The 18,425-nt window shown below is 43.1% G+C and overlaps 1 protein-coding gene across 2 annotated transcripts in view; it reads right to left on the bottom strand.

Moving 5' to 3' along the window:
* Nucleotides 1-4,201: 4,201 nt before the first annotated feature.
* The window catches only part of MMP24 (matrix metallopeptidase 24), a 39,465-nt gene continuing 25,241 nt past the window's right edge, over nucleotides 4,202-18,425 (bottom strand). For both annotated transcript variants that reach the window (XM_066623125.1, XM_066623126.1), the window contains exons 5-9: nucleotides 17,281-17,442; nucleotides 13,883-14,094; nucleotides 8,132-8,270; nucleotides 5,909-6,175; nucleotides 4,202-5,533 (exon numbers count right to left, since the gene is read on the bottom strand). In XM_066623125.1, coding sequence (XP_066479222.1) covers nucleotides 5,196-5,533; nucleotides 5,909-6,175; nucleotides 8,132-8,270; nucleotides 13,883-14,094; nucleotides 17,281-17,442 — 1,118 coding nt within the window. In that variant the 3' untranslated portion in view covers nucleotides 4,202-5,195. The remainder of the gene's footprint in view (nucleotides 5,534-5,908; nucleotides 6,176-8,131; nucleotides 8,271-13,882; nucleotides 14,095-17,280; nucleotides 17,443-18,425) is intronic.

The raw sequence follows: 18,425 nt of genomic DNA, 5'->3' as shown, positions 1-18,425 counted from the left end.
ATGAAAAGCAAGTGTATATCACAAGTGCCATAACAGACTTTTATTTTTAAAAAACCTAGTAAGATTGTAACCCTTTGGGGAAAAAGACAAACTTCTTAATAAAAGTGTTGGCATCTGATTTCATCAGGTCTTGATTTTGGACTGCATAGAGACCAGGGCATGGGTTTTATAAATTTTGAATCTGGTCCAAAGAGTTCTGAGATGCAAAATTACAGAACATTGGTAAAATAGCATTATACATGAGGTGTTCAAATGAGACCAGGTATTAACAAAGAGGTATTTTGCCCATCAGAGCTACAAGGCAAAGATGAAAGTCAGTTGCACCAATATTTAGCATCACCAGGGCTTTTTTCTAATAGAACGAACCAGAAGATTAGATAGGACTACACTCTACTGCCTGCAGCAATCAAGACCAGGCAGGACTACAAGGAGAGAGAAGAGGCGTGTGATCTGCCCTGCAATGCTCAGCTCTGGGTTGAGGGAGGCACGGTGGGGTGAACCAATCACGGTGCTTTATGAGTCAGAAATGGGGACTTCCATCAACACAACTGCTCCTGGGACAGTCCCACAGTGGGCCATCGTAGATCCTGCTTGCCCACCCCATGCCACTTTCACCCCCCTTTCCATTATACTCAGCGTAGGGACCAGCAGGTGAGAGGCAGTTGGAGGTGGGCAGGCTTCAGAGGGACTCAGCCCTTCCCATCAGTGCCTGCTTCCTGCATCCGTTGCCAGCCAAGTCCTAGGCATCTCTACATTTGGTGGGCCGCTGTGAGATACAGGAAGCTGGACTAGATGGGCCTATGGCCTGATCCAGTGGGGCTGTTCTTATGTTCTTAATGTATTGACCTGTGAAGGGTAAATTCAGCTCTCAGGGTATCTGCATTTTCATTTATGATTTTCACAGTGGTTTTATCTGGTGCCTTAATCATGTGTAATTTAAATCATTTCCTAAAATGGATATGGATTTTAGAATCCATTTTACAGTACATAAAATAAGATACTGAGTTCTAGTAATGTTGTCTCTTAGCATGACACTCTAGAATAGCAGTCGTGGTCTGGCTAGTTCATGCAACTTTTAAACGTGTGCTGAAAGACAGTTTGATAGTACGTGGAGTACATCCAGGTACACACTGCAACATTAAATTTTACATAGCAGAATTATATCCCAGATTTGTAACATGGATATTTTATGCCATCCATTTCTTGAAAGTCTATGGTTGGAACAGTGCATCAAAGTATTCATGTACATTGAACTACTGGAATTTGGGCATGACCTGAAAAAAAGTTATCAATTAATGTACTGGAATTTGGGCGTGACCTGAAAAAAGTTATCAGTTAATGTACTATCAATTCATGAGTTCCAGAATCAAAAAAGGTAGAATATAAACGTAATCATGTTTTGCTGCTGCTCTTGCATCATAGAAAGGCCAATTTTCACAACCCTCTTAACTTCAAGGTGGTATACAAACCATTCCCATATGTGGTGAGATTTTCCACTTGGTGCTCTATACCAATTGTTTGCAAACTGGTGGGTCATAACCCACCAGCCAGGGAAGCAGTTGTCCCTTCCCCTTTAAGGGACAGAGAGGAAGGCAGCAATGCAATCCCCAGGATCACACTGCTGCCAGGGGTTAGAGAGGGGTTTTACTTATATGTAAAAAAAAGTGATTTCTGGTTTGTGTCAAAAACCAGAAGTGCCCATTTTTCCCCATTTGGAGGCATGGGGAGCACTGCAGAGGGCTCCCAGATACCCCCCCCCCCAAGTATTCTGGCCCTGGCTGCCAGTAAGTTAAACACTCCCCACCCATTTGCAACACCACCATCCTGGGGATCACATTGCTGCCATAGCCCCTCCCTCTACACTTACAGTGCTCCCAACTCCCTTGTAGGAGTTTGGGAAGCACTGCCCTACATCAAACTGCTTTTCATGAACTACATCTATAGGGGCTAGAACTGCACTGGAAAGCCAGCATTTAGTCTAACAAAAAGGCGCAGAAGCGTTTTACAAACTGGCTTATGAGATTCTGAGGCAATGGTTTTCATTAAATATATTAAGTACTTTGGAAGTTTTACATGGTCTCATCTCTTAAAACTGTCAAATTCAATTTCAACCCCCAGCTAACCTACATAGTTTCTCATACTATTTGCTAACTCCTTTGTGTGCTAAAACTGAGGGCAGAGCTAGATACTAGAACAGAATCAGTAGTTAAACTCATGTCTTTCTCTTGTAATGTCAGTTTAGGTCCACAGAATGGTTGCATGGGAGAAGAGAGTTAGGGAGGACTGCTGCTTAATCCTGCCCTCATTTGTCAGCTGTCCACTACACATGCATCTTCAAACAGTGTTTATATTGCTTTTTCTTTCTTGGGGTGGTGGTGGACAGGTTGATGAAAGTGTCAACCCAATGTGCGGTGGCAGTAAAGAAGGCCAATTCTATGCTTGGGATCATTAGAAAAGGTATTGAGAACAAAACGGCTAATATTATAATGCCGTTGTACAAATCGATGGTAAGGCCACACCTGGAGTATTGTGTCCGGTTCTGGTCGCCGCATCTCAAAAAAGACATAGTGGAAATGGAAAAGGTGCAAAAGAGAGCGACTAAGATGATTACTGGGCTGGGGCACCTTCCTTATCAGGAGAGGCTCATGAGGTGTTTGGGCCTCTTTAGTCTAGAAAGGAGATGCCTGAGGGGGGACATGATTGAGACATACAAAGTTATGCAGGGGATGGACAGAGTGGATAGAGATGCTCTTTATACTCTCACATAACACCAGAACCAGGGGACATCCACTAAAATTGAGTGTTGGGAGAGTTAGGACAGACAAAAGAAAATATTTCTTTACTCAGTGTGTGGTTGGTCTGTGGAACTCCTTGCCGCAGGATGTGGTGACGGTATCTGGCCTGGACGCCTTTAAAAGGGGATTGGACAAGTTTCTGGAGGAAAAATCCATTACGGGTTACAAGCCATGATGTGTATGTGCAACCTCCTGATTTTAGAAATGGGCTATGTCAGAATGCCAGATGCAAGGGAGGGCACCAGAATGAGGTCTCTTGTTATCTGGTGTGCTCCCTGGGGCATTTGGTGGGCCGCTGTGAGATACAGGAAGCTGGACTAGATGGGCCTGTGGCCTGATGCAGTGGGGCTGTTCTTATGTTCTTTTCCCAGTTGGATACTGCATCTGGGAATTAGCCTTACTGATAAAAAAAATCCACTTGGGAAGGAATTTGCAAAGGAAAATTTATGGGCATGAGTGTAAGCACCTCTCCCTGCTGCCCTCTTAGGAGTTGAACCACATATTTGCTAGTGTAACATCTTTAAATCTAGCATAAGTAGAAGTGTTTGAAAACTGTATTACTTATTTTACTCAGAAGTACACTAATTGTGTTCAGCAAGACAAGATGTAATCCTATCTTACAGGAAACAAACACCTTGAGGCATAGGTATTACAGGCTTAGGGCCTTGTCATATATTACAATATTTCTACATTTTGTGTGGAAACTTGAGAAACTCAAATGAAAAGAGTTTTGTGCATCATCTCAGCATTATTTACACATGTAAGATTATCATTTAACATGAGTGACACAAGGTGTGTGAGAATTTCAACAGGGGCATTTTATAAAATGTGACCTCAATTTAGTGCCAAAGATTCTCCCTGCCTTTTTGCTCAGGTAAGAGCTTCTCCAACTGTGTTGAGAATTGAACTATTTAAAATATACTAAATTATGCCATAATCAAATATTAGCCTCTAATCACATTCCAGTCTTTTTTGAATGGCCTGTAGGTCAACAGCGAGTATGGAAACACTTAAAGAGAGAGGAAAAAGGGGGCTATTTGGCCAAGAAGACTGACAACAAATCACTAGAAAATTCTCATGGTTCAGCAGCTCCATTAACAAGACTGAATTACATAATTTTTATATCTACACGAAAACCAGGTTGCAGCGTTTCTGGCAGGCCATCAAGATTGCAATTGTATTCTTCAAAGAAAACATGTTTTTTCGCTCTCTTTTGCCCTTCTACCTCTGCATGGCATTCACAGATCACTGAAATTTGATACTGTAAAATTTAAGAGCTTTTCTTTCTAGTTAGAAACTTAGCTGTAAAGTGAAAGTTGTTTTTCATTTATTCCAGATCATGTTTCTAAACTTCTAGTTTCAGGATAATTTCAATGACAAATTTTCTGACTAATTCTTCCCCTCTCCATCAGTGGAAACATTATCACTCCATCAACATTCTCATTGCAATCCTGTTGCAAAATGTCAGCATCCCGATATGCATCCCACTTTCTGAGATGTAAAGGGATGAAAATATCACAGAAGTTACATTAAATCTTATAATGGTAACAATTCATTTATTGTTGCCAACTTAAAATAGTGGTAATATGACATTTAAATATTCATTACATGACAGGATCTTAAAAACAAGAGCTTAGGGCTGCATTCACTTCACTGGTGTTTGAACCCAATTGCTTTGAATTCAGAAATTTCTGTTCCTAGTTTGTTTCAATTTGATCTGGCTTAATAGAGCTGTTTGAAGTCGTGGTCTACACAAAATCACCTCCTAAGAGCTCTTTATATGCATCTGCTGTTGCAGAGTGGGAACATCAGTTAATTAGCATGAATGTACAAAACATCTGACCAGCAGGTATTGAAAAAAACCGTATCCAGGCAATTGCCTGGTTCCTGTAGTAAATTAAAACCTTTCAGAATGACTCAGCCTCAGAATGTCTTCTTCAGAAGGTACTGAAGTATTCCTTTTGTGTCCTGCAGAATTATCTTTTTTTGATGAAACAAGTGTAGAAAAAACAGGACTGTTGAGAGGTGGTTGGCTACACTGGCAAATGCTGGGTTTAAAAGAGGGCACTGAAGAAGATTGCTCAGGTGAGTTGAAAAAAGGTTGAAGCAAACTCCTCTTGAGGTCTCTGACACTCACTGAGTGGGTTGGTTAAAAATGTCACACCGAGACACACATGGCACTGAGGCAGTCAGAAGAAAAGCAGCTCCACCGTGCAAGGCCACCTGGGTTTTAGTTGATTTTTGTGTTTGCTCTTTCAATCCCAGAATTCTGCTGACTGGCTGTTCTTCAAGAGTTCTTTTACTTGTTCCTTTGTCTGGCAGACTGTCCTTCAATCCTTTTTTTCTATGCCTGCAGCCCACCATCGTTATCATGTGAGCCCAACTGAGCTGCTGAGCTTGTCATACCCATTCTTGAACAGGTCGTCTGTAATAGGTCACAGTTTGCTGGACCTCTTTGTTCTTGAACTGGAAGATTGTGTATACCAGGACAAGGATACACAAAGATAAAATGCAGGGGATCACAACTGCAATTGCATTGACAGTGCTAGGCATGTCATTTATAGTCACCATAATATCCACATCATTGTGAGAGAGGCGCTTGTCTTTGCTTCGTTCAACCTCCTTTTGGTTGCAACCCATCCAGTCCTTGAGGATTGACCTGGGGTATCCTGGCTCCACAGTCAGCCTCTGGTTATCAAACTTCCAGTACTCCTTACCTTTATAAAAGTAGGTATAAACTGGAAGAGAAAGCAAAAATTACTCCAGTCTGTATTAAATACTCAAATGCTTTTTCACATGGATGGCAGGGTATCTTGTTCAGCACTCTAGGTCATACTGGAAACATAGGAAAAGCTGAATGTAGAAAAATAATTTGTCTTACAAATGATTTTATTTCCTTACTTGCACATACAACAGTTTGAGGAATGGGGACAGGAAACAACAGATAGGTGATGTTCAGATCCAAGGAAGACAAACAGATGGAATCCATCCATCATCCGGTTGGAAGAATACTGTGTACTATGTGGTTTTAAAGCAATCGGTACGTAGAACTCAACACAACAGATGTGTATTTTAATGCTAGTGATTGATCAATAAGCAACATAAGTACTTACATCCTTCTTTGCTGACAAAAGCTCCTTGTGGGGCTTGTGGGATCCCTTTCCATACCGTGATGGGCTTGGGATAGCCTGGATCTGTTGCTCGCTTGTCCTCATTGTACCTCCAATATTGGCCTCCTTTGAAAAAGTAGGTCTTCCCTACAGGTTCCCACCGTAAAGCTGTGTCAATCCCATCCCGGGGAAGGCAGCTGCCCAACTCCACAAGGCTGTGTGGGTACCCTGGCTCTGCTGTCACTTCCTTAAACACCCAATATTTATCTCCTAGGCAAGAGAAGGTCAGAACACACACTGGAGAATCACTGCAATCATTCATATGAACATCTGGTGTTCCTGCAGACTGGGCTCAACAGGTGACAGGAGGCTAAGTTTACCACTTGCCAAAAAAAATCTGTAACAAGGGCTCCCTGAAACTTTGTATCACACTGCCACTTGATGAAGGTTTCCAATATTTTTCTGCAAAAGTAAGGATGTATGACATCCTTTGTATGTATGACAGAAGGCATCTGTCTCAACTAAGAAAGGAGATTAACACAACAGCAAATACATCCCTATTTATTCAAATGATGACTAAATAAAATGAGAAAGGATCCAAAAGTGGAGTGATTTTGTAAAAGGAGTTGCATTCCTGCAAGTGATTTTTTTTTTTTAATTGCAAGGAGTTTGAAATAAACCAGGGTTTGGGTTTTGGAAGACCACTGCCTTTCATTGAGTAAGGCAAGACAAGAATGCATAGCTTCCTTTTCTTATTTTCTACTATCTCCTGCTTTGTTATGGATAGACAGGAAAAGGAAAACCAAAATTTAACCTTGAACATGGAACAGTTGGAAGTTTGTATAGCTGAGAAATGAGCTAATTAACAGGAAACATTAGTGCAGCTTGATATTTAGTGCTACTTAGGCTTTCATTAAAAGAAATTTACAAATTCTGCACTGCTAAACCTTTGAATTTTGCTGTAGAACCACATGCCCAAGACAGGCAGGCTACAAGGAGGGTGTCTGTGGGACAATCTTAAGAATCATCCTGACTACTCTGTTTGGCAATTCTTTGGCTTAGAGAGACTGAGAGAGGGGGTGAATGTGTAGACAGAGCCAAAGAAATGGCAAACAGAATAGCCAGAACCCAGTGGCATACGGGGGTGGGGGGTCAATGGGTGAAAGTACTCCTGGGTGGCATGGCTGGGGGGGCTGTCAGCGCTTGCTGCTTTCCCTTCTGGAGGCCTTCTGAGGGCCGGAGAGGCAGCACGCAATCTCCCCAACCCTCAGAATGCCTTTTAAAGCTTTTCAGAGATCTCAGAAGATCTCCTGAGGTCACACATCCAGTGTGTGGGGGGCAGCACTTCCAGGTTTGCCATGGGGCAGCACAGTGGCCAGGGCCACCACTGCCAGAACCATTCTTAAGCCTTTTCTGCCCAACACTGAATATACACAATAGGGATAAAATGTGTACACTTGGGCAGGCAAAAATGGGTTAAGAGAAATTCTCTCATAGACACACAGCAAAATTGTTTATACAGTTGAGAGAGAGAGAGAGAGAGAGATACAGGCACATGCCAACTCAACATCCTAAGCAGCTTAATCTATTGAGTAATAGATTTCTCTTTAAAAAACTCAGTAAATCTAAAATTCTGAATACCTTGTGTACCTCTGAAATTAAATTGACCTAAATCCTAAGAGCTATTTTTTTCCTTTGCCTAAAATAAAAAAAAACTACTGGGCCACTGCTATTTATTAGCATTATCTATACATATTAAAATTATAGTGTCTCTTTAAAAATTTCATAATGTATTAACACACAGAAAAACCCAATACAATTCATTAAATCTATGACAAGTCATGATGAGTTTCCCAGGGCATCATGAGTTGTGGGCTGAGCAGAGGCTCTGCTCCATGAGTTAAGGGTTGCACATACTTTGTTGAGGCTCACTCACCCTCCCTGGAAGGTTTTATGGTGATTTTTAGGGTCATTTTCCAGGCATAAACTCAGAAGTAAGTGCTGATGACATCGTGCACATATACTTGGGAGCCTTGTTTCATCATGACTATTCCTGCACAGAGCATGGAAATCATTTCTGATAGTGCAAAAAATGAAAAGTTGGAATAAAGATTTTTAAAATTTGGATAACCAGGTGGAATTTTTTTTTTACTGTTTGGTGAGGTTATGGATGCACATCACAGCAGTAATATTTTCATGAAATTAATACCCAATAAAAATATTTACCTTTAAAGAAAACAAATTTGCCATCTGATCTTTCATAGGCAGCATCAATTTTGGTAGGAAGCCCTTTCCAGAACTGTTCAATCTGCATGGGGTAACCCTCTTGCACACGATTGTTACGGAGTCGCCAAAACCAGCGGTCCTAGAAAAAGGGTAATACTTGTTTACTGGGACTTTCTCCCAGTAAGTGTGTAAAAATTACACTGCAGGAGAATATATTAGATTTCAACATGAGGTTATGAAATAACAAAGCCAAGTTCTACACAGCTATATTTAAAATACATCAGCATCCCTATGGGGACTTACTCAAATTTTAGAGGATCCTATGCTTCCAACAGTACAGTCAAGTGAAAATCTGCTACTGCTATCTTAATCTTGAATAGTCCTTCCCTGTATACCATACAATTACCTTCATTCCCATTCCTTGTACTTTACATTAAGTTTATTCTTTTTTCACATTTATATACAGTACCATCCATTGCCCTCAAAAACACACTGTGAAGTATATTAGTCTGGGAGATGGTGACTGGTTCGCCCAGTGAGCTTCATGGTCAAATGAAGACTCTTCTGGTCCAAGTTCTGGTCAACTACACCCAGCGGTGTCGCTAGGGGGATGCGGACTGCACCGGGTGATGCGCCCAAGGGGGTGACACCACTACACACCAAAATTTTTAAAATCTTGGTATTTTTGGATAATACCATCATGCTATATATCAAACGATGTGTAATTTCATACAGAACGCAATGGAACAAACCATGTTGAAATATCTTTATTCTATCAAAAGTTATTGCCAAAAAAACCAGTGGGAGCGGGGCAATGGTACATCCCACCACCCAGGGCATTGCCCTGTCCACTGCATGGGAGGAGGTCCATCACAGGGGTGATGTGTTGGCTTTCCATGCTGGGTGACGCAAACCTTAATAATGCCACTGACTACACCACAATGTGCTCCTCCTTTTTTCTGGAGCTTTCAACTAACACCATCCCGAGTCCTTCCAACAAAATGGTATGTTAACTAATGCCTAGCTCACCAGTTCTCTGTTGACTCTTTCCCCATTAACTATCATATCAAAACCATCCCAAGCCTTTACCCTTGCTTCTTCCTATGACACTCACATCGCAATGAAGTTTTATCATGAACTATGATCACTCAAATTCCTCTTCCTCCAATTTCTAACTTTGGTTCTTTTTCAATCTCGGCACTAATCTGAAAATCATACTCTTTTGAACCTCAGATCCGTCTCACGGTCCTTCCTCTAGTTTGTTATCTTATTGTTGGTGCTAGTCATAAGAACAATCCTGCTGTCACTGACCAGAACATACCAATTTCCAAAGTACCACACAGCCCAAGCCTACAGAAATCCCCACATGGTGAAGCAGTGGCGCTGATGTGGGCTATGCTGCATCCTGCAGGGGATTTTTGGCTGCTGGAGGTCTCCATGGGATAAGGTGACATTTGTCCCCTTGCCCTTGGGGAAGCTCTAGCAGGCGCAATGGGTTAACTCAGACCGGTGCCAATTATATCACTGGCACAAGTCCATATTGACCTGTGTAGGAGCATCAGGCCTGGCAAAGACCTCAGGATTTGGCGTCTGCCACCCCAGCCAGATTTGCTCACCCCCACCCCATTTCCTTCCTGTTCTATCCTCCCTATGCCCTGTTCAAACGCCACCCCCACCCTGTTCCAGGCTTACCTGCAGCAGGCCTCTATTGCTCCACCAGTGCATGGGGGAAGGCTTTGGCCTTCCTGCTGGCACACCAGTTCCTTGACTGTTGCAAAGCACTTTACAGCACATATGCAGCAGCCATCACCTGAAAAGCACATGTTCTGCCAGTGTTTCTTTTAGTTAGGGCCAAAAATTGTATTCGTTCCCCCCCCCCTCATTTAAACCTTTTTTGTTCTTTCAACTAAACTATTTCCCCAGACCAAACAGAATCCTCCAATTTTCAATAAATTCAGTAGTGAGGCCAGATTAAATAATGGGGGCAGGGGATACAAGGCAAGTTTGATTGCCTTACACATAAGAGATAGTAGGATTCTGGGCTGTATAATTTCAAACTGTAGGTGCATTTTTGAAAGCTCTCCCAAGTGAAAGCATTCTGGACTGGAATGAACAATCATGTTAGGGAGGAAAGCTTAGTCTAGCCCTTTCCTTGATATACTAATTTATTATATGCAAGAAGCTTTCTACACTGGGGGTGAGAGAAACGTTCAAAAGGTCAGTCCCCCCATTTAGAGACTGCAGTTCAAAATGTACAGCCTGAAAATGTGTCTTATCACTTAATACTAGCTCATTCTATGCAACGTGTAGATCAGTCCTTAGACATGATACTAGAGATTCCCAACCCTCAGCCTGGGATCATGGCTACCACTCCCCTCTTGCAAAGGGGAACCAGCTACTATGTTCCGATTGCTAGAGGAAATTGCGAAAGCAGCAGCTGTCACCTTCATTCCTCACAGTTAAGCCATAGCAGGGCCCACAATTAGACTCTGCAGTTGTAGCTTTCTCTGCATAATGGCTGTTTCAGACCTACTCAGCAGGTTTGCAGACTATAGATTAGGAAGTAGAGCAAAAGTGCATTTAGTGAATTTGACTAGGGCATAACGTTCTTTCAAAAATCCTGCATTTTCCAAATCATAAAAGAAAAAAAATATTCTGTATAAAGCAACATATTCAGTCTTCTACCCAAACACCTGATATGAGGGAAGATGTCAATGGAACCAAAACAGGCACTTTGGTGCCTTTTGTTTTGTGGGGCTGCATATTTTAATTTTAAAATTAGCAGTTTGTGAAAAGTTGGTTAATAGCGTAAGAGCCAAAACAGACAAAAGGTTAAATTGGTCATTGTTTTTCTATTTTTAAAGCTACTCCCACCCCACTTTTTAAAACAGCAGTTATTGAGAGCGGGTCAATCTAGATTGGAAGAAGTTTCTTTTTAAAAATCTCTTCCCCCCTCCACCTTGAACCTTGCTTTGAGAAAAAAGCTGCTCTGGAACCAATAGCAGCTTCAGGGTCCTAATTCAGACTGGGACTGAAGGGTGAGGGCCTCTGCACCAGTGCCCAAATCTAGACCTTGTTAGCTCTTTGCTCTGGCACAGCCAGGCCTGGTTTGCAAACAGTTGGTTCAGGGCAAGTTGTAAACTGCTGTGATAGCATGACTACCTGAACACCTGTGCAGCCACGCCCTAATTAACCAGGCAAGGGATTAACCAGACATCACATTGGGTGCTGAATCCCATTTAAGCCTCTCCATGCAGTTCCACTTGGTGTGGGTGTATTGAGAAGCTATTGCAGGAGGCCTTGTTGGACCGAACACTGAATATGACTATGCTGAATTTTGACATTGCTTTGTGGATACTGGACTGTGACTAGGTAATTCTGAACTGCTGTATTTCGTGTGTATGACCCGGATAGCTCTAACAAATCTGTATATAGCTCTATACTCAAATACAATTGCACCTGAAGACTCTGCATGTTTGACTGCACCCTGCTCTGAAGTAGGACATACCCTGGTTCATACCTAACAGACCTTTCCTTCCACTGCAGTTTACAAACCAGGAAGACATTTAATGTCACAACTTGTCTGGACACTAATGGTCCAATCCTATTCAGATGCCACTGTGACATCCATCATATCCTAAGCCTATTCTGGCAATGCCACATCAATGCTAGCACAACAAGTGCCAAACACCAAGCATATCCTGGCAAAGCAATACTTGCACAGCCCTTCCCAGAACAGCCCCAGCACTCACTGAAACACTGACAGAGCCTGTTATCCACAGAGCAGCATCTGGATGGCAGCACATCATCACCAAGGCATTGGTGTATCATCAGTATGATGTCTTTACATCATCAAAGTTGGTACATCATCCATGTGACAACTGTGCATCATTGATGTGATTTCCAAGCAACCAATAACTGCATCCAATCAGCCCCAACACTGGCAGTGAAGCGCCACCAGGATAAACTAAGCAGGAGGCAGGGTCAGGCGCTGGGCCAATGAGTGGCCAACGCTGAGGTGACATCCTCCTGCCAGCCACTAGGAACGAGCGACACAGCAACACCCCCAACCATGGGGAGATGCCCTATGGACATCCCCCCCCAAATAACATAAGGATCTTCCCACCTCCTACAGGAGTTACAGTATTAGCAGCAAAGGGGCAAAAGCAATGAACTACTAAGAGCCCCTGAACCCATGGTCAGAGTCCCTTCATCCCACTCACATGAACACACACATCAAAGGAATACGTTTTTCAGCAGAGCAAAGGTAAAATTTAGCTGCTTCGGAAAAGGGCAGCATTGTAAGACAAACATACGAGGCTCCCCATGGCAAGGGTTTGAGCCTATGTGGTGACTTCCACCAGCTGGTACAATCCCTTATGTCAGGAGGAAATGGACCAAGGGACAGGCAAGATAAGTCTGTCAGGCAAGACTCCTATCAGGCAAGATAGGAGCCTGCCTTGTGGACTTTGTACAGCAACCTATCCACATTGCCCGAGTGCTGTTGAGCCTCCTCTTGTGACTGGCCCCAAACACCAAGTCACTCACCTTTGCAGAAACAACCATGGCAGGGACAAAAAGGGGGAGGAAGGTGTAGAACCCACACCAGCTACTCCACAAAGTTGCTCTCTAATCACTCAGCCATACCAGGAGAGAGACAAAGTGCACCTCAACCAGCATTAACAGTTTGCTTCATCTGGCTGGGATGCTGTAGCACATGGACCTGTTAGGGTACTGCATGAGACAATCACTGGGCTGGCATGTAACACAAGAAGCTTATTGTGGTGGTCCCCCCAGCTAGCCACACATACACACACACACACACACACACACACACACACTTTGCGTCAACGCTGGCACTTGCCAGCATGGCTGCCTATATGCTGCCTCTCCTGTACCTCTCCTGCTGCTCATCATATACCATGGCAACAAAGAACAGGGGGCTCATGATCACTAAGGAGTATCCTCCCTTCAGAGCCCAAAAAGTCATGCAAGAAGGATACTGCCGCCTGTGGGAGCAAAGAGGTGTCTTGTCCTACAGAGTCCCACCCTGAGGCCCTCTGAGGTAAGGAACAACTTGTTGTGCCAGTGTACATGGTGATAAGTAAGTATATCTCAAGAATAGGACTGGGATGAGAAATCATTTTTGAAATTTTTCATACAGGGTTTTTCCTAACAGATCTGATCCAGTCCAAATAAGCATCAATAAGTTTCCAAAAATTAACAGAAAACATAATGGGACTGCTGATCAGGTCTGCAGTTCAGCAGAAGTTTGATGCTGAAATAAAAACTCCTTTGATACAAAGCCCCATGCAAGTTTCATTGCACATAGCTTTGTTCCATTCATTGCAACAGAAGCAAGGAGGTTTATCAGACAGAAGGGCTTTTTATGTGCATGGGAGCTCCCACCTTCAGAAAAGATTATTAGAACGGGGGAATGCTGAAAACACTTTCATCTTACATCTCTAAGGCTACAAGTCACAAAACCTTGAATGAAAATGAGCAGTTTTTGTTCTAAGTTCAAGAGTAGTTCCTATTGTTTAGGCAAACATTATTTCACAAGACTTAAGACTTAAGACTTATTTCTTTTCTTCAGACAAGGGACAGTGTCCACTTGTGGACACTAATCTACTATACAACATCTACCAAACAGTGTAGATGAAAACAATACCAAATGATTCTGCTGATAATTTGGAATTAATTAAACATATTGCAAGTGTATGTAAGATTTGCTAACACAGTTTCCATTACCTTAAAAACAAACATTTCTCCTCTGAACAGAGCCACTGTATTGAAGTTCCCATCACATATGTTGGGTTTACCACCCGGAGCTGAAGGTTTATCTAATGGGGGTCTGGGAGGTCTTGAATGTCTGTCATGTTTTCTGTCTGAAGTGGCATGTATTCTACGGGCAGGCAGAGTAGGTAAAGGTCTGGTGGGTTCCAGTGGCTCAGCAGGCGGTCCTGATCAAGAGGAAAGAAGAACAACAACTACTAATGCATAGTAGTCACTTAACCCAGTCTCTCAGTAACCCAACCACGCAACCCAGTCACTTAAAATGCTGTTACAAAGCTGGGACACTCCTCCTCAAGGATTATTCAAACATCTTTGCTTCCCTTACAGCAGTGGTACTCAAACGTTCCCAGCCAGTGGCTCCCTTGACCCCCGTGGCTGTTGGCCATGACTCCCCATCATGTTTCTGAGGGCTGGAAGTGACATCATTAAACAGGAAGTGGCCAGAAATATTAACTATATTAAATATAACATTATAATATAATATTAAATATTAAATATATATTAACTGTATTAATATTAATTATATTAATCATATCATTAATTAAATGCAGATCTTAAAAATATATTATTAATACACAGCAATATACATGCTTTATAAACGATCAGCTGTTGATCACTGTTGGAGACAGGATGTTGGAATAGGTAGATTTTGTCTGGTCCAGGAAGACTCATTTTTTTAAACTTTGTAAGCATACCAACAGAATTGTTTTATCAAATGAACTTTGTGAACAACCAGTCTGACCAACATTACACACACCCACCCCTGTGGACCCCAATCCAACTAGTCATTTCTCCCATTCTCCTTGGATAGGCTTGAACCCTTTATTAATTTAATGAAATTAAATTTTTCCAGTAGCTGGTGGGGAAAACAAAAATAGACCATGAAAATATATCAGAGCTGATAAGGGTTTGGTTAGGAAGCTGATTTGTCTCCTATATTAGGAGATGCACAGCTCAAGTCTATGCATGCCTACTCCGAAGTAAGTCCCATTAGAGTCAATGGGGTTTACTCCCAGGAAAGTGTGGATAGGATTGGGCTGGCAATCACTTCATCAATGGCTGATAAGTATTCCCTTCAAATAGCAAGATTCATCACTTTAAAAATACAGCCTTTCCTCTTCAGTCAAACAACAAGATTAATAAATCACTTTAAAAACAGTACCCTTTTTGTGCTGCTGGTCAAGTATAGTGTGTGCTTCTCTCTCTTCCCCCCTCCCTTTGCCAACTGCATGGAAACAACTTTAAGCAAACAAGTGTTGTTTAACTTTAAACAACAACTGGTGACTGGTAAAATAGGAGGCGTTTTATTTGGGGAGGCAGAGGAAAGTGGGAAGGTTTGGAGATCGAAAGGGGGGAGTGGAAGACGGAGGGGGTTGAAAAGGGAGATTTCACTTTGATGAGAGGTTATCCCAGGCTGGGAACTAGGAACCAACCAGACAAGGATCAGGGAGGGTTAAGGACTGCAAGTTGAGCATGCTCGGTACTTGCCAGATGGGGGTTAGAGTCCAAGAGCTTTGGAAACATGCAGCGAACACAGAAGGCGGCAGCCTCGGAGTGGAGGGAGAAGAGGGCGGGGCGGCAGCAGCCACTCTCGTAGCTGAGCAACTCCCGTTTCTTCTGCTTTAAAAAAAGTGCAAACAACGGGCAGAAACAGGTTCGTATTCTGCTCAGGGGTGTGACTGTATCGCTGCAAGAGGACATCCCGCGCCTCCCTTTTGAGTTCCTGGTGCCTCCCTAAAGAGCCGCTCCGCACAGTTTGAATAACACTGCCTTACAGGTTACAGAATCCTGTACAGAATTCCAATATAAATCTCAACTTGCTTTGCAAACACAAAGCACACTAGCTATCTCAGTGGCGGTCTTGGCCACTGAGTAGCCACAGGGCGAGACTGAAAGTGCCGCCCCCATTGGTCACATGCCCTCTGGAGGTCTTCTGAGAAGGCCTTAAAATGTCACTTCCAGTTTTTTTGGAAGAAAACCAGAAGCAGTTTTTTAAGTCCCTCCAGAGAACTTAGAAGGCATTCTGAAGGTTGGGGAGGCCATGTGCAAGTCTCTCTGACTCTCAGAACACCTCTGGATGCAGAAGTAGCAGACATGGGTGGTTCTCAGGGTGGCATGGCTGGGGAGGGGAGCAACATCACCATGCCCAGCTGAGCCACCCAGGAGAACCTGCTGACCCCACCCCCCACCCCCCACCCCCGGTATACCAGTGAGCTATCTACCAATAGGTAATTCTGATCTTTGCAGAGAAATAGGCCCAGCCATTTGTTTATTTGCTGTCTCAAACTCACCCTATTATTCCAAAACCATCAATAAATAAAACCCAATACAGGAGCCTCATGGTCCAGCCAAAGGATTCCCATCTCCCCTAACAGGAATTGACCCAGTCCTTAAAGCAATCACTGCTCTACTCAAGCATCTTTGTTTTGACAACTATTCCCAATATTTGCCATTGTCACTGCTGTATATAGTTTGAGGGCCAAGATCATAAAGCCACCCCATGCTCATTGCATAGTATCACAAACCATGAAAGCCAAACTGCCAAGGAATTTCCCCACCATGAACCTTGTTGAAAGGAATGTTCTGCTAGAATCAGAGGATAGGATGGAACAGCTATTATAAGGTGCTGGGATCAGGAGCTGATCTTAGAATGTATATGCACTATAACCAAGGACTGCCAATTCCAGATGTTGAAAATTGATGCAACTTTAAAAACATTGTTTTGGTTACGCATGCAAGATTTTTAACTGATAAATAGTTGCTAGGGAGGACAGTACCTAATGCAGTTCAGGACTTTGGTGTGGGGGAGAAGTCCAAGGGTAGCCAGACACTGCACCTCAGCAATAATGTACACTCCCCCTCCATAAAACTGGGTAAAAGAACACTGCTGCCATCCTTACCTTATTCTTTCCTCACATGGGACTTCTGCTTCTTTTCCTTGTTGCAGAACTCCCTGTTTTATTTAAAGGGTCTGTGCACGCATGGTCCCTTTAAATAAAACTGGAAGTTCCACATCAAAGTTAAAAGAAGCAAGAGCCTCACACAAGGTACAAGAAGGATAAAGAGCAGCTGATCTGCTTCCTCCTCCCTTGGAACTCCATCCATGAAGGACTGGAGGGAGGCTGTGACAAACTTGGGGTGAAGGGCACTCCAAATCTGCTGCTCCTCCCACCACCCATTGCTGATGTAAGCAACATCCTTCACTTCATGGATGGGTTGGCCCTGGAGGAGACATATCACCCTTTACCAACTGCAGCCTCAATCCAGAGCAGGCTCCCTCCCTCACGGCTACTTCAGTAGCTTCCTGAATTTATGGAAGGGGGGAAATCTAACTGCAGTAGACACCATCTTACCGTAGATCTTTTGAATTCCTTGAAGGTCATCCTGTGGTAACTTAAAATTGTGCGTTTCCATGTACTGATAGAATGGAGCCATGATGGCACTGGGGTCATTGGAGTGTTCAAGGCCTAGTGCATGGCCCAGTTCATGCACTGCTACCAGAAACAGATCATTTCCTAAAGAGGCAACATGAATACCAATTAACTTCTACAACAGTGACAATAGCACCAGAAGCTCCACATATTTTGAAAATGAATATGAAAAAACTATCACATGACTTTACAATCTTAGTAGGTATCTTTTACAGAGTTGCTTCAATACAGTTTAGATGCATGTGACCCTACTGGGATCAAGCACTGTACTGTTTGCATATTGTTGATCTGGCATCAACAATATTCAGCATTTATGAAACTTTCTGAGTTCTCAATAGACTTATCATATTACTTCAGCAGTCTTTACAGTAGCCTTGTAAGGAGGTCCAAATTATTATCTCCATATTGGGGAGCTTGGAAATAAAGATGAGAACAAGAGATAATGCCTAATGCCCTAACGAACCCTGCTAACTGGGTAAGAGGCACTCTTTCAAGTGGGTGTTCCTCTTTTTAGCAGGGGGAGAGTAACTAGCCCACCTCACCCCAGCAGTGTCTGTTCTAGTGGCTGTCTGCTGGTGTTCTTTTGCATCTTTTTAGATTGTGAGCCCTTTTGGGACAGGGAGCCATTAGTTATTGGATTTTTTTTCTCTGTAAAGCACTTTGTGAACTTTTAGTTGAAAAGCGGTATATAAATACTGTTAATAATAATTAGTACATTCATGCAGTGGCTGAGGTAACATGATCCAGGGACCTCCCTGTCACTACCACATACCAGTCAATGCATCTGATGAAGTAAGATCTAGTACAGGGGTGCCCAAACCCTGGCCCTGGGGCCACATGTGGCCCTCAAGGCTTCTCAATGTGGCCCTCAGGGAGCCCCCAGTCTCCAATGAGCCTTTGGCCCTCTGGAGATTTGTTGGAGCCCACACTGGCCCGACACAACTGCTCTCAACATGAGGGCGACTGTTTGACCTCTCGCATGAGCTGTGGGATGAGGGCTCCCTCCACTGCTTGCTGTTTCATGTCTGTGATGCAGCAGAGGCAGCAAAGGAAAGGTCAGCCTTGCT

This window comes from Tiliqua scincoides, chromosome 4, assembly GCF_035046505.1.
Source record: "Tiliqua scincoides isolate rTilSci1 chromosome 4, rTilSci1.hap2, whole genome shotgun sequence".
Taxonomy (NCBI): Eukaryota; Metazoa; Chordata; class Lepidosauria; order Squamata; family Scincidae; genus Tiliqua; species Tiliqua scincoides.
This window is presented reverse-complemented; position numbering and strand designations above follow the sequence as displayed.